This window comes from Acinonyx jubatus, chromosome D4 (genome assembly GCF_027475565.1).
Source record: "Acinonyx jubatus isolate Ajub_Pintada_27869175 chromosome D4, VMU_Ajub_asm_v1.0, whole genome shotgun sequence".
NCBI classification, from domain to species: Eukaryota; Metazoa; Chordata; class Mammalia; order Carnivora; family Felidae; genus Acinonyx; species Acinonyx jubatus.
Window position 1 is genome coordinate 65,259,958 of NC_069391.1, and position 16,370 is coordinate 65,276,327.

Consider the following 16,370-nt stretch of genomic DNA (forward strand, 5'->3'; position numbering starts at 1 on the left):
AAATAGGACGTGTGGACTCCCTTCTCCAGAAACCCTCCCTCTCCTGGGGGGAGGCAAGCCAAGAGGAATGTGTTGAAGTATTTTCCAGTTAAAAGAGTCACTTTGAAAGAAAACTTCAAAGGATGAAAGAGTAGGAGGCTTATCATAAGATAACTAAATCGAGTCTCCTCCTGTGCTGGTAGAAAGGAGGCATGAATCAGGGTTCTTCTTAAGGGGCCCAAGGTTCCAGAAAGATCTGCACCACAGTTCAAATTAGACACTGCAAGGGACAAAGGGATGGAACAATAGCCAGTGAAGTCGTTCTAATGAGGTGACATTGCAAGGCCATGCCCACCATGCTCTCCACTGTTTATGTGTGTGGTTCCCAAACTGTGTGCCAAGGCACCTCAGGGCACTGCAGTGAATCCATGGGGTACTGAGGAATATTTTACATTGTTGATGGAACCAGCAGGTTCAGACATAAAGTGAACTACTCGCTCCAGGCAGCTTAGGGTCTCAGCATTAGATCACACTGCCTTCCTTTCAATGCCATCCTATCTGCACAGCGGGGGGTTGGTGATTACTGTGACAAGAAACAAGTACCCTGAGAACACGGGTGTAGAATAGGAATAATGCAGTGTCCAGCCTGGCTGGGTCCAAGGTCTGAGGAGCTGTGAGGTGACCAATCAGCACACACATCCCATCAGCATGCAAGTGTGGTTATGGAAGAATGAAATGAAAATATTCATTTTCTTTCCACTTGTGGGCATCGTTTTTTTCCCAATACCTACTGAGTCATTAGGACATAAATTCTTACTAGGTTGTTCGGACTGAACCGCTTAATAAACAGAACTGTTAGGTATTTCTTCTGCCCTGGGGGAACCACAAAAAAAAGTATCCTTGGTGGATACTGGAAGCAGAGGAAGCTCAGGTGTCTGTCTTATGCTGTTTATTTGCAAATGTAAGTTTTTGTTATGAAGTGAACACATGCTGACAGAGAAAGTGCAAAGGACGCCGCAGGACGCATAGGATCCGTGGTGGAGAAGAGAGGCGCTCCTTTCCTTCTGTCCCCTTCCCCAGGCTCCCCTCCTCAGAGCACTTCCGGCTCGACACCTTGGTGCCCGGCCTTCCAAGCTTTTAGCTATGAATCCACGAGAGGAAAGAAAAAATGTGAAAAGCCAAGACATATTCCACTTTCTAGGCTGTCACTTGCTACGTTCCCCTTAGTAATACATGGCACACACCTTGTGGGGCCTGTGACGATATCTAATTTGTCCTTTCGGCTACCTGAGTAACACTTGGCATGTGGATGTGCCACAATTCACTCCGCCAGCCCACTGAAGATGGACGCTTAAGGCGATTCCATTCCTGCCCCTTACAAATAATGCTGCAATGTGTGCACCAGCCTGTGCTAGTCTACTATCATCTAGAGTGATCTAGGGAGCAGAGATCAAATACCCTAGAGACACAGTGAGAAGGAAAAGAAGTTGTGAAGATGTAGCAAGGTGTTTGGATTTCTGTGTAAGGAAGAGGAGCCTGGCAATGGGAGGTATCGTTCATGCAAGGGAAAAAGGACAACAAAGAAAAAGGACTAGGAAGTTTACATGTTGAAGGCCCTGACTTCTGGCAGAACCAAATCCAAACTCCCAAGCCTTACGGTCAAGGTCTTGCACCTTCTGGACCCAATGTCCCCTTCCACCTGCATTTTCTCTCTCTGCCCCATTGCCGGCCTCCCTAAATGCCTACACTCCACGTCAGCTACAGGTGCAGCCAGACAGCGCCCAAACATACGCAAACACTTCCCCTGGTCTGAAACACACTTTCCTCTCTCCTTCATCCAAAAGCTCTCTCTGTTTCTTTCATGTGCAGATGTCCGCATCTCCATAGCACCTGGTGCCTCTTTCACAGCAGTGACTGCAACATGAGCCCGGCTACACCAAAAAACACCTGGGGGCACGAACCATTCACTATGCTATCCACAAGCCCCTCATCCTGCTCTGGCACAGTACTGTCAGAGAAAGGCACTAACACACACTTACTGGGCACGGAATTGTCACACATATGCCTGGATATGTACATGTGTGTGTGTCCGTGTACATGTCCACATGTGCGCGCGTGTGTGTGTATGTGTGCCCACTTGTAGATGTGAGTCTGTGCGTGTCTATGTGCATGTCCGTGTGCCCATGTGCACGTACACGCATCTGTGTGTTTGCGTGTGTGCGCATCTGTTTATGTGCGTGTGTCTGTGTATCTATGTGGGTGCACGTGTCTGTGTGCTGGTCTGCGTGCATGCATGCACAGGTGTCTGTGTGTGCATCTCTGTGTGTGTGTCTGTGTGTGCATGGACGCATGCATGAGTACAACATGCTTTCTGTCTTCACTGGGAAGAGGAAGAAAAAAACGAAGATGTCACCAACCCACTGAAGAAGGCGTGAGGCCCATGGAGTGATGGTGTGCCGAGTCCCTGAACACTGATGGCGGCCTGGGGACCTCGTCTCTGGCTCCACGTGGAGCTGCCAGTCACCTCGCTGCTGCACCAAGAGGGTCCCAAGTAACTGCACGAGGCTGCTGATTTTAGGAGGGTGACACTGTGGAGCTCCAGCTGAGCTCAACTCAGTGACAAAATCACCTACGGAATGCCCTCTCTGTGCTGCTGTGTGGCCCAATATGGTAAAAGCAAGTGTGTGTGGGTATGTATGAACTACCATCTGCAGCCTCAACAACGTAGAGGCCTTCCCGTTAAATAAGTCAGTTGTTTTCAAACATGAAGTCTAGGGTTATCTTGCTGGGTATTTTAAAGAGCAGACTTAGCAAGTGCACGGCTTGCACTTAGGCGCGGGGTGAACACCCATTCCCTTCTTTCACTTAGTGCCCAGTACCATGAGTCACCCGCTCTGCTCCTCCACCTTCCCAGGAGACAGTTCATCCCAGATTCTGTGCACACAGTAGGCCAGCTGTGTGGACTATGGCCAAGTCCAAAGGTATTCAAATAAGTACCATGATGTTCCCTGAAGCCATTTTTTATTCGTTTAAAGACTCCTAGAAGGAAAGCCAAGATCTTGATGCTGCTTAATATTACATTTGGCTTTCCCCTTAAGCCACTTTACCTAACAGACTTGGCAGGATTAGAATGGGATAAACAAAGAAAGCAACCAGCACAGCAGCTAATGCCTAAGACCTATGATCCTGCGTTTTCAAATTTGCAGAATGTGAAGACTGCCGATTTCAAGATTCATGAGAATTAATCACATAATAGGCAAGAGGAATAATTTTTTGTAGACGTGTAATTTTCCAGCTATTTTAGCTGTTAATTCTCTTACCTCAAACAAATCATGAGAAAATTCTGCTGGCATCGTGTCTGCCAATTATAAACAAACACTTCCCACAATCAAAATTTTAATTCAACTTGGACTTTGTCTTCAACACAATCGTGAAAGAGTAGTGCTTGCCTTTTGTACAATTACATGCCTGAAACCACATGAATATACAACTGTTCTGTCCTATTTGGTAATGAAAGTCTCTATAGTATTCAGGGAAAAGGAAAGGTGTTAGCTAACGTCTAGAAGTCAACATATGGGGTTTTTTTCATTTCATCGTGTGACTATTTTCATTTCTTTAATATTCACCAAATAGTAGCATTCCCTTGGTCTTACTAAATTTATTTAGCACAAAAAAGGTGTTCTGAATGTTTGACCATAAAAACTCTCAAGGGGGAAAGCCAAGAAGAGAAATCTGGTCCTAGGAATCTCAATGAGGTGTTTTCCTGGAGATTTAATACTGCAAAAAGATGTTCTAATTTGACTGATGTTCTGGGATTCTTCTACAAGAGGTCACACACACACACACACACACACACACACACACACACACTCCCCCTTTCTCTCTCTCCCTCTCTTGATGTTCATCAATAACAACCTGGCTAGGTAGGAAGTACTTAATAATGTAATGATTTTCTGTTATTTCACGAAGTTATTCAAAAGTCCAACGTAAAGTATGATTTAATGTAGACAGCTCTACAAGCCAGAACAGAACAGGTCCCTATGAGTAACACTGGCTTTGAATAATGAAGAGACGCGAAGAGAAACTTGGAGAAAACCCAGAAGCAGGTGGAGGGACATGCCCTGCTGGCCCCCGCAGGGATCCCCTCCAGCGTTACCTTGTTGGAGATATCCAAATTGCAGCTGGCTTCACAGAGGGCCACCACAATGGGCACATTGCCATCTTTGCAGGCCACGTGGAGGGGGGTGTTGCCGTGCCTATCTTGGAAATCGACAGAACACCCCTGGCTGATGAGAGCCTGGATGACCTCCATCTGACACCGTCTCACAGCAAGATGAAGAGCGATGTGTCCGTCCTGTAACAAACACCAGGGACCGTGAGCACTTTCCCTTATGCACGTGGGCCTGGCCACCTGCCTTTCCAGCCACCACTGGGCCAAGTTTACTTGGCCAATGGCATTGTTACTGCAGATCCTGAAGAAGGATTACAACACATTCTTTACTCCTGGCGAGTGGGGGAGAGGCTTCGTGTGCCCCACTCTGAACAACCACAGACTAAGCTGACCATCAGCCTGACTAATTCGGGCGTGGCCCGAACAGTCAGACAGAAAGACCCAACACTTCTTCTTGTCTCTAAATGTATAGAACTTACGTAATTGTTGGCTCTCCAACGGCCTGTTTTATCAAGCGCTTAAAAACCCCTTTTATTTTTTTAAAATCCTTGTTTGAGAGAAAGAGGGACAGAGAGAGCACGAGCAGGGGAGAGGCAGAGAGAGAATGAGAGAGAAAATCTTCACCAAGCTCCACACCCAGGGTGGAGCCTGACACGGGGCTCAATCTCAGGACCATGAGATCATGACCTGAGCCAAAATCAAGAGTCGGATGCTTAACCAACTGAACCACCGAGGTGCCTTGAAAACCACTTTTAAAAACATTTGCTCAGCAGTCTTCACTTACTTCCTAAGCAGAAAGCCTATCATTTAGGGCGCCTGGGGGCTCAGTCAGTTAAGTGTCTCTTATTTTGGCGTGGGTCATTACCTCAGAGTCATGAGATCAAGCCCCAAGTCAGGCTCCACGCTGAGTATGGAGCCTGCTTAAGATTCTCTCTCTCCCTCTACCCCTCCCCACTGCTGGCAATTGCTCTCTCTCTCTCTCAAAAAAAAAAAAGCCTGTTTTCTCTTACCCAGGGAGAAACTGGGAAAGCCACGGGAAGTGATGTGCTCAAGGGCTGTCATACATATCAAAGGCAAATAAAACATGCTGAATCGATGCATCCCAAAAAAGACCAGCCTGGGAATTCCCTCCACTTGTTACGGAACCCCTGGCGAATAGACAGGTTGAGTTTCGTGAGCTGCGTAGAGAGTTTGGGGACATGTCTGTAACTTATCTGTTCTAAGGGTTCTCTACCTCAGTATACTAACTGACATCTGGGGCCTGTGCTGGGAGTTGTAAGATGTGTAACAAAAGCACACGGATCTTCGTCCACTAGATGCCAGTAGTAACCCTCACTCCTGGCTGTGAAAACCAAAACCGGGCTCCAGCCACCACCAAATGCCCCCCGGGGGCAAGCTTGCTCCCAACTGAGAACCACTTCTCTGCACCAAGAAAACACTCCACAAATGGCAGTTCCTAACTTACCTACAGTATCCCAAATTTGACAATACGAGGAACACCACAGCCTCATTTAAGTACAAGCTCACAAACAAAAACAGATTATGCTGAATTTGCTTAATTAATAAAGGAGCACCTGGTCTAGAGTTGCAATTACCAGCCAACTAAGAGTGGTTTTTATCTTTTAACGAAACAGCGGGAGATAAAAGTAAATAAACCATCTATTTCTCTGTTTCGCTACAAAGTAATAGAGAGTTGCCAATTTTGGTCCTAACTGAAGATTGTCTTAGGCCCAGTGAACACTCCTATACCTGCTTCAAAGCTAAAAAGGCGGAACATAAAATAGACAGCTGAGCCATCTGACCATAAAGTGTTAACATGCCACAAATGAATATTAATTGTCAAACAGAATCTCATATTAATAGATTAATAATTATCAAACAGAGAAGAGAAAGGACCATTGTAATTTGCTACATTCGAGTTTGTTATTGTAGGTAATTAATGGAGGAGTCTTGTGGTCCCATCAGCCCCCCGGATCACCTGCCAGTGCGTGTGATACATCTACCCACAAACCACCTTGTCGGAGGCATTGAGGTCGGCTCCGTGTTCAGACAGACACTCCACGATGTCGTGGTAGCCCCTGGCAGAGGCTGTCAGGAGGGGCGTCTCTCCTTCTCGATTCTTAATGTTCACATTGCAGCCGGCTTCACAAAGGGCTTTGGCCACAGAATAATAGCCGTGCCAGGCAGCACAGTGCAGGGGGGTTTCTTCTTCCTGGCCAAAAAGACACACAGGTAAAGGAGGAGAACACAAGAGCACACCAGTACAGACGCAGTGAGTTCCAGCCAACATCAGCAGCCGAGTCAAGGCAGTACAGAAAAAAGAGCTCGTGGCAAAAAAAAAAAAAAAAAAAAAAAAGCAAATCTGAAATAATGGACGCAGGTCTGATGTCTCTCCTTCACTAATTTTCTTTCCTCAACACTTGGGTGTTGGATAAATTCAGTTTCCCCTGCAGTTTACTAACAACTGACTTTTAGGAGCCCCCTGGAACCACTGGTTCAGCTCTTCTACACAGGAGAACCCTGGGGTGGATGGATTTATAACATCTTTCTTATCAAAGTGCCTTCATTCAGTTCATCTGAGACTCCTCACAGGAGGAGAGCACTTATCTGAGCGGGAATTCTTGTAACAAGCTTAACACCTCAGGATTTCTGTCATGTGTATAACATAGAGATCACTCATATAATTTGTTATTGCTCTGGCAAAGACGTGCTGAGATAATTGTGCTTTAACAGGTCAGGGTGATGGCTGGCCACGAGATCTATAGGATTGTAAGGACTGTATATTCACAATGAACATCATTAGACACAGATGTCTGTCTACGAGAGGTTAGTACAGTGAAGTGTTTACAGGATGACTCTGGAACCAGACTGTTTGGGTTTGAGCCCCAGCTCCACCATTTACAGGCTGTGTGAGCTTCGGTATGTTACTGAACCTCTCTGTGCCTGGATGTTCTCTTCCGTAAAAGAAGGAGTGAAAATAATAGCAACTCACTCACAGGGTTGTCCAGAAGAGTGAATGAATGAATGAATGAATGAATGAATGAATGAATGGTTTGTGCTCCTGTTTGAGTCCCTGCCCTCAGAAATCTAAGCAGAAAACCTACCTTGGATAAAACCCCAAAGGACCCGACCATATCAAACGGCTACGGGTACAGCCACCCAGCAGGCGAAAGGAAGTGAGGTCGGCTACCGTGACCTACCTTGTCCTGGAAATTGGGGTTAGAGCCAAAGTTGCACAGTAACTGAACCACATCGGCATGGCCATAGCGAGCTGCCACATGAAGGGCTGTCTCTCCAGACTGTAAAAGAAACAGCCAAATTCAGAGCACTCTCCGGGAGCAGACTCTAGAAACTAAATGCACAGGACTGGAGGCCCACTCCCATGCACGCCTGGCTCCAGTCCTGCCCTGAAGGGGCCCCCACCACCCTCAGGCCACATGCCCCTTTGGTCCTGGGGTGGAGGGTCCACCACACAGCTAGCGTGAAACCCACATGTGTAGCCCCTCCTGCTTGTCCTAAAACCTCCTACATGAGAATGTTTTCCTTCTCTGTCATGGCGGTTCTCAATCTTCTTTATGTACGGATGCTTGTAGCCATGTGATTTTCTTTTCAAAACACAAAACTCCTGTTTTAATATTAAGTTACTTAAACACAGTTTTATTTATGAGCAAGTTTCTGATTTCATTGTCTATGTTGAGAATGTTATTTCTTACATTCTCAGAGATTAAAAAAAAACATCACTATTAGCCCACAGTGGCATTCTCTGAATTTGCAATAGGTGCAATTTCCCTATGATTTCCTTATGATATTTTACTTATACCTGTCCAAAAACTGTGAGTATAAACTGATTGATACAAAACAAGATGCTTGCTGCTACCTGACCGAAAACTGCCATCATACGTGTGTGTGTGCGTGCGTGTGTGTGTCTTTGACATGAATATCATCCCTTAGATACAGAGCAGTGCACAGTCCATACAACTGTATATGGCAGCTCCGATTAAACATGAAAAGTCAGTCTACAAGCACTAGGAGCAGACAGGAGTTGCACAGTAGAACGTATAATGAATGAGGAGGTAAGAATCCTTGGTACATGTTCAAGCCCTGCCAGTGAACTCACAGGGTTCTTGTGTGAACTGAATGAAACACAGATACATGAAAATAAGGTAACTTGCTAAATCAACAGCTTTTGTTATAATAACTTTGCTCCCCAAAGCCTTATTTTATATGCATTGTCTCATGAATTCTTCTAGTGCCAGGGACTGTAAGGTCAGCACTGGCAGCTACTTCAGAGGGGAGGAGAAGCGTAAAGAGATGTACACATGGCAATTCAATACAAGGGTCAGGACTCGGATCTGCTTCTGGTTGTCCTTCTAGTAGAACCTTGAGTGTCCAGGTTATGGGGCAGATAATTCACTGCTTGCATATTATGCCAACTAGCTGGCAGATTTCAGCTAAACGCAGATTTTAATATTAGACTCAGCCAGTAGCAGAAAGACACTTCTGAACTTCCCTGCAGGAAGATTTTGATCACAAACCCTTTTGCTTTGGATCCAGATGCAGGTGGCATGTCCACACTCAAACGTCGCCTCAAATTACTTCCCACTATCCCCAAGAAGAGAAGGAGCCTTACCTTGTCTTTAATATCCAAAGGGCATTTGTTCTCATTGAGAAATCTCAGGGTGTCCACGTGGCCATGCCGAGACGCCCAGTAGATGGCATTGGATCCCCCCTGCATAAAAACCAATGTGAAGTCACATTTCCAGATCCAAATGCACACGTCACTCAGACTCACTCCATTTCCCTTCCTGTGTGACAGCAAACTTCAAAGGAGCAACTTCCAAGAGGAACGAACTCTCATTTTATTCTTTAGTTTTGATAAAAAGACCAAGGTGATGTAAGATGTTAACATTCTGGGAAGTGGGGCGAAGGGGCTCCAGGAGCCCTCTGTCCTATCTTTGCACCTTTCTTTGGTAAATCTAGAATTACTTCAAAATCATGTTTTTGTTTTCTTAAAACCTTCATTTCAATCTCCGGTTCAAATTTCCTCCATAGTCAGGATCGGCTCTAGTCCATGTACAGTTCTGTAAAATCTATGGCCACATGGACCATCCTGACTTTGTTGCCCTAATACACATGCAGACAAATACATCTCTGATGAGATTAATCAGACGATGAAAATTTTCCCGGATGTGACATCTCATAACACTGTTGAGTACATGTGATGAGTAAGGAATAGATCTGGGGTAGCACGCAAGGAAAGGCTGATGCTGAGCAACCGAGCCAAGAGAAAGGGACGTATTTGCCTTTTTGTTTGTAACACGGGTCAGACTGGACCAGGCTATGGGACAGGTCATCTTCCTTTGTAGGAGACTGAGAAATGAAGTAAGGGGCACATGTGGTTTTCCTCTGTTATCTCTGTGATAGGAAGACATTTGGAAATACTTAGGAGGTAATTCAGTGGCAATAAAACAGAATTATGACCTTGTCCTGGACATCGATTCTTGAGCCTCTTTTAATGAGCAACTGTAGTATTTGAATATTCCCACAGCCAGCAGCGATCAGTAATGGAGGTGTCCCATGCTGGAAGAGACAAGAAAAACATTTTTTGAGGTTTGGTAGGCAAGGAAAAGCAACTGTCACCGTTGTCCAACACCACACAGCTTCTTAGGTCTCAACAGACGCACAACCACTGCTGTGTAACAGGAATGGGGACAGCCAGGGGAACACCCAGCCTTCCTCTGCTGGATTCACACTCAAAGGTGACAGTTTCATTTCCAGGATGAGCACATTCACAGTGTCGTGGGGAAAGGCTTTGCGTGGAGAAAGGCCCTCGGTGCATTCGACCTCATTTCTAACTCAATTCACTCTCTACGCAGAAGTGATTTCTCCACAGTATGGAGTTTGTAACAGCAAGGGGGGGATGGAGAAGCAGAAGGGATCTTTTTCACTGTGAACTTGGAGGTGTAAAGTCACGGTGACCACCCCCCACCCCCCGCCCACTACCCCTGGCAGAGCAGTAGCAGACCTTGTTGGGTTGGTTAACGTCATAGTTGGACAATGAGCCCAGGAGGTGCTGTAGGCCTGGGACGTTGTCATCATTGATGGCGTGGATGATGGCTTTCATCACAAAGGAGTCTTCCTCATCCTTGAGAGGGACAGTGAAGAGGGAAAAAGAGTTAGCTTGCTGGCCATGATCCTCTTATCAACATAAGAGAAATCAATGCTCATTTGTCAAGAGAAGCATCTAGAGGAAAGTAGGCCACTTAATCTACAAATCCACCGAGTCATGAAAGGAACCAGGAGGTTACTTTTTGCTCCTTCCATGTAGGAAACTAACACCACCTTCTTTTACCTGTGCCTTAATGTCACTTGCATTATAACCCAGATGGCAAACACCTTTCAAGATTCAGATTTAGAACAACTGATAACAAATTATCTTCTGTGTTTATCTTGGAAACCTTTCAAAATATATAGTCCCAGAAACCACTGCAGAAAATATCAGGCATAACTCAGAGTCTAAAAACCATAGAACCAAAGAAATGATACCTCTGAATTTTACAGCCTTAATTTGTAATTTGTCCAATTATAGAATTGTTATTTTTTGATCACTGGAATTTCTTCCTCCTCTAAGTATAGAATAACATGGCAAAATTCTCTGAAAGCTAGTCCCTATATATACATATATGTATATTTTAAAGATCCTAAAGGAGGAGTAATGTAAAAATAAAGGCCAGAAAAAGGAAAACAGATGCACTGCTAATTACAAAGAGAAAATAGAGAATGTCACACTAGTTAAATCCTTGCCAATTTGTCAACGTTTTCTTATAATAAGGTATTTACCAAATATGGTACATTAAAACTAAAGAATAAGCTAGAAAAGTCCCAAACAATATCTCTGGACTCACAGAGGTGTGGCTCCTCATATTTCAAATCTGGAAAAGCGTTATCACAGAGGCTGAGTCTCTGCTTGTGGGGTGGAATGGAAAAAGCATTTCTCTGATTTCTGCTTTCTCTTCTCTATGGGTCTGAATCCAAACCTCATGAGGGTTTTAATAATATTTGGACAGACTCCATGTTAAGAATGTCATAGGTTTTGCTTTTCCATTACAATTCCAATTGATGACTAAGAGACATTTGCATGAAAGGGACAGTCAAGAGAAACGAGGTGAATGGCGGGGGATAAGCAGATGGTTACGACAGGTCCTCATGATCAGTAGGACATCAGAATGATGAGGGAACATGAGTTCCAGGAGGGGTCATCCCACCTAGAACCCCCACGCACCCTGGGGCCCTCTCCCTCCCTAAACTTCGCACTGTGACACATGTTTTCCTCTAAGTGCTTATTCAAGATGATTTTAATTTATAACATTTAATTGTTCTCATCTTCCTTAGGTTAACAGATTTTGTCTTGTCCCTGGTTCCACTGTTACCCTCAAACAATTCCCAAACCTAGACTTTCTTTTCCATGTCCTCCTTCTCCGACCTTGCTTCTTTCCCATTCCTGTTTTCTCCTTAACATTTCTCCTTTGACTCTATAAGGCTACACCTGGAGGCTCAGTGAAGCAACTAGCTTCGGGGCGGGGATAGAGCTCGTGTCTGCTGATGTGTGATCCTGCCCATGGAGTCCCTGGAGTCATTCATGAAACACTGACTATGCAGTCACGGGAGCAGGTTGGTTCCCACAGAACCAACCTTTCTCCCTTCTCTGACATCCCCTTTACCACCAGGGCTCCCAAAGCCCTGTTGTCTGACTGTCAGGGGACAGTCTTATTGAATTCGGATGTGTCCAGTCATATCTGAAGAGTTAATCTTTGATTAGGTTTCAGTGTTCATTACGGGACAAAGTATGGAATTGTTCTCAAGGGTTTTAGGCACTCAATGCAATGTCAACAGAGCAAGTAGGTTTAGCCTTCTGGTCTACCACAAACTCCCCCAGCAAGCTCCACAGTATTTGCCTTGATTTTGGGGGGTGTGTGTTGGTAGGAGGAGTATTTGCCTCTTTTATGGTATTATGATCAAGTATTTTCCAAGGTCAGTGGCAATAGAGGACTCTCATTTTCTTCATGGAAATTAGAATAAACTCTTTCCTCTTCTGCTGGCCAGTCATTCTCTCACCAAACTGTGAGTGTGGGAGGAGTGGGGCAGGGCGTGGTAGTGTCAGAGGTAGTGGGTGTGACTGGGCATGGTGCCAATCCAAACAAAGAGAAAAAAGAACGAAAGAACCAATACCGTACATCAAATCAGCCACCTAACTCCCTACCTTGAGCAGAGGAAGAACAGGCCTGACACTTCCGTGACTTTAGGTTTTCTGGGTTGTTGAACAAATCAAACAACCTAAACATTGGAAATACACAGTTGTAAGAAAGAACTTCAGCAAGGCAAACAGGTGTGCTTACCAGAGTATCGTCGCTTCTGGCAACACTCATGTTACTCCTGGACAAGAACGACCTGGATAATCTTTGGCACAGTGATATCAAGCGAACGGATTGCTTTAAAAAAAAAAAAAAAAAAAAAAAGGCAGGGAGAGAGGAAGAGAGAGAGTTTACGTAAAGATATTCAAATTAGTACAAATGACAAAGTCTTTGAGACAGCGTTCACTGCTGACAGCATGTTCTTTAGGGGTGGGAGACCTTCCAAGCAGGTTGGATCATATACGCCTAAAGAAATTTCTAAAGGTCTTACAAATTAAGACAACAGGATAGAGATTCTCCTTCCGCATTTCATTATTAACTACACAACTGTATACTCTATACCCCTTCTCTCTTAATATTTTCTTCTCTACTTTTTGAGGAATGGAATCTTACCCTAACAAACCCCTTGCACATCCCCACTCAAGGGTCCTGTCCTGTGTCCTTGTGCCCAGGCAAGCTGGTATTAATAGTAATGTGACTATCAAAACTCATACAGTTGTTAGAAACAAACAGGTGGGGAACTCCTTAGCCTATAGGACAAACACCCCTGCATTTACTCTCAAAGGCAAGAACAACAATAGGTAAAAGAATGTGTGTGTTGGGGGTGGGGGGGTGAGTGTGGGTGTGTGAAAAAGAGAAAAAAAGAGAGAAACTTATGGTGTTCTCTCTACATTTTAAGCCTAGTCTAAGGGCTTCTTTCAGACTAAGTGTTAAGTCTTAAGTAACCCTAGTGCTGTGGTCCTCCTCATCCCTGTCATGGCACCCTAAACTTGATGGGTGTGAAAATGAGGTACACTTCTGGCCCAGTGCTCAGAGACATGGCAGGTATCTGCTTCCTCCGGGCTTCACATGATCCTGGGCATAAGAAGACATCCTGTCACCTTCTCAACCTTGAATTTCTATTTGTTCAAGGTTGACTGGAATGCCCTTTAGAGCCATGCCCCATACAGCCACTGCAGAAGCCATTCACATTGAAAAAGAACACGAGACCACAGTACAAATGTTCATGGCCCCACCCCAACCCCCATCCCAACCATTCATAGACCAAGGCTGGTTTCAGAGAACCATTTACACAAGTTCTACTATAAATGCACTCCCATGCTGCTTACCACAAAGAACAGAGTTATTCAAAATGTGGTTTGTTGAACTTAGGAAAAGATTACACTATAATTTTGTTGCACTGATTTAAAAATTTGCCTTGGGAATGGTCTTGATTTAAAACAAATGCAAAATTACATGCAAAAATAAGACTTAAAGAGGACCGAAATACTATTTTTGCTTATCTTTTGAAAATAGTGTTTAATGGTGCAGAAGACTATAGAGTCAATTGAAACAAACAAAAAGGATGCACTTTTGAAGGCCAATGTCAGAAGAGATGAGCCTGGCCACAGGGAGTGCCACGGAGAAAATAAATTAGTTATCCCTCCCTATCAAACAATCTTACTTTCCACTTTTTCCGGGCTGCGAACTTCTTAAACTTCTCCATGTTGACTGCCGACGCCTTTCTACTAAGCGCTTGTTGGGTATCTTTAGGCTAAAATCAAAGTCCAAGAAAGCGAATTTAGAACACTCCAAGATGGAAATGGGTTACATGACAACTTTTGGAAACCTGTAGTTAGTTAGGATGCTTACACACTCACCTTAGTAAAATAACAGAACAAGTTGGGATAACGTGCAAAAGCTAGGAACCTAGTCTCCGGAGGGCCACTCTTAGGGCTAAGGGTTTGATAAAATCCATAAAGACTGGGTCTTGGGAAAAGCTGAAGAGTTGGGCTCAGAACAGGCTAAATTTCAACTTTCTGGACTGAGAGTTTGGGAATGGCAAGATTCGTGGTGAGGTTATGTTATAAGGCATTTGAACTTAATATATCATCAAGTAATAATTTAGAGCTGGTAGGAACTCAGAGGTTAGCAAGTTTGGCCTGGCTGATAGCATTAGGATCCGTTGTACTGCATCTTTTTTGGGAGGCCATTAGTTCTACTGATGAGAGGAGACACCATTGCCTCCTCAGGGAACCCACGCAACTGCTAGGAGTTCATGCAGCAAAGCTCTCTGGATGCCCCAACCCTACTTCTGCGATGCAAGTTGTTGCATCATAATCCCCTCACCGGTTCCATGACTTTATTCTGTAATTGCCACATTCCCTCACCGTTGGTCCTTTCTGTTCTAGCTGGAGCACTTCAGTTCTTTAACCCAAATGGCAATGGGTGTTGCAGGTAATGTAAAGGTATATGTTGTGCCAGGGGGCGGCCGCTGGCGCTGGCCCTGGCCCAAAGGCAGCTGTGCAGGGTTTGGGTGGCCTTATGGAATGAGGGCTCAGTACTGGTAGACATTCAGATTTTTCAACAGACGCTGGAAATCCAGATTTGATACGGTATTTAAATGTTGGCAATTAATTCCAAAAAATTAAAATATTCTCTGGGCCAACATCCCACAGGTGAAACCAAACATGGCTGTTGAGTAGACCTGACCCATTTACAACTGACCTTCAACTCCCCGTTTACAATCCTGCATTGTGATAGCTTATTCTCCTCCATCTCCGTGATCATTAGGACACTCTCATCTGTGCACCATCTTAAAATAGGGCACCAATGTCAAAACCAATACTTCAGATGTGACCTGTGGTGAGACCCCCACAGTAACTAGGCCTAAGGCAAATGCATTCCGGGATGTCCTATAATACCAAACCAATCACAATATGCAACTTACCTTGATCCAGGGATGCTGCAAACTATCTTGAATTGTCATTCGCTTCCTTTGTAGGGGGAAGGGGAAAGAAAAAAAATGCTGTGACCATAGAAGCAAACACTGAGGTTGTTTCCATGCCAGTTGGGCCTACCAAGCAGATGCTCTGGAAAATGCAGTTCAGGGCCTGCTTCGTGGAAGAAAGCTGGAAAGAAGTCAGTCTTTCTGTGACTATCTTACTGTGTCTGCAGGGACTGACTGAACAGGTGCAAAGGCCCCGCCTGCATTTTCTGAAGCGTTCCACATGGCATGCTTTCCTTTGCCACGTGGAACCCACCAGGCTCTCATAAACGTGGTCCGCATGCACAATACAAGTGCTAGCCCTGGTCCTGCTGAAGCCATGGCCAAGTACCCCTCAGGAATAATGGACACTCACTTTGGATCCTTGACGAGGAGTCTTCTTATGAAATCTTTGGCTAGGGCACTGGTATTACTGAAGTATTCTTCCTCAAATTCGTAGTTGACGGCAGATACATTTGCTAACGTTTCTTGCTTAGTGTCTCCAAGAAATGGGGAGGCCCCACTGAGGCTGTTAATAAAGTGAGGCGCAGAACATGAATGATTACCTCTTGGGCTATCATGTCATTCCTAGCATATCTAATAAGGGGAGTGAGGAATAATATGATAATCTGTCCTTGGGCAGTCACTTCAGAATCCGATTACATTTTACAGGGTATTTAGTTGTCACGCACAACAGCTTCAGCTTAATGCATAGGATGCATTTAAAAAGTTAATCTGCAATAGCATCTCTTAGTTAAAAAAAAATAAAAAAGCTTCCGACTTTGGCTCAGGTCATGATCTCACGGTTTGTGGGTTCGAGCCCCGCATTGGGCTCTGTGCTGACAGCTCAGAGCCTAGAGCATGCTTCAGATTCTGTGTCTCCCTCTCTCTCTGCCCTCCTCTACTCATGTTCTGTCTCTCTGTCTCTCAAAAATGAATAAATGTTAAAAAAAATTTAAAAAAACGACTCTTTCCTATTTTCTCAGCAGTGATGGACAGCCACGCTTCCTTCAGTGATTAGGCTGTAGTTTCTGATGACTCATTGCGAATTAGGAGAAAATGT

General features: G+C 44.7%; 1 protein-coding gene across 8 annotated transcripts in view; it reads right to left on the reverse strand.

Annotated features, from left to right (window-relative positions):
* Window positions 1-16,370, reverse strand: part of DAPK1 (death associated protein kinase 1) — a 186,814-nt gene that overhangs the window by 40,706 nt on the left and 129,738 nt on the right. For all 8 annotated transcript variants that reach the window (XM_053205185.1, XM_027048169.2, XM_027048168.2 and 5 more), the window contains 10 exons: window positions 15,684-15,836; window positions 15,272-15,317; window positions 14,006-14,095; window positions 12,547-12,639; window positions 10,176-10,295; window positions 9,632-9,730; window positions 8,781-8,879; window positions 7,351-7,449; window positions 6,165-6,362; window positions 4,136-4,333 (listed from right to left, as the gene is read on the reverse strand). In XM_053205185.1, the coding sequence (XP_053061160.1) occupies window positions 4,136-4,333; window positions 6,165-6,362; window positions 7,351-7,449; window positions 8,781-8,879; window positions 9,632-9,730; window positions 10,176-10,295; window positions 12,547-12,639; window positions 14,006-14,095; window positions 15,272-15,317; window positions 15,684-15,836 (1,195 nt within the window). The remainder of the gene's footprint in view (window positions 1-4,135; window positions 4,334-6,164; window positions 6,363-7,350; window positions 7,450-8,780; window positions 8,880-9,631; window positions 9,731-10,175; window positions 10,296-12,546; window positions 12,640-14,005; window positions 14,096-15,271; window positions 15,318-15,683; window positions 15,837-16,370) is intronic.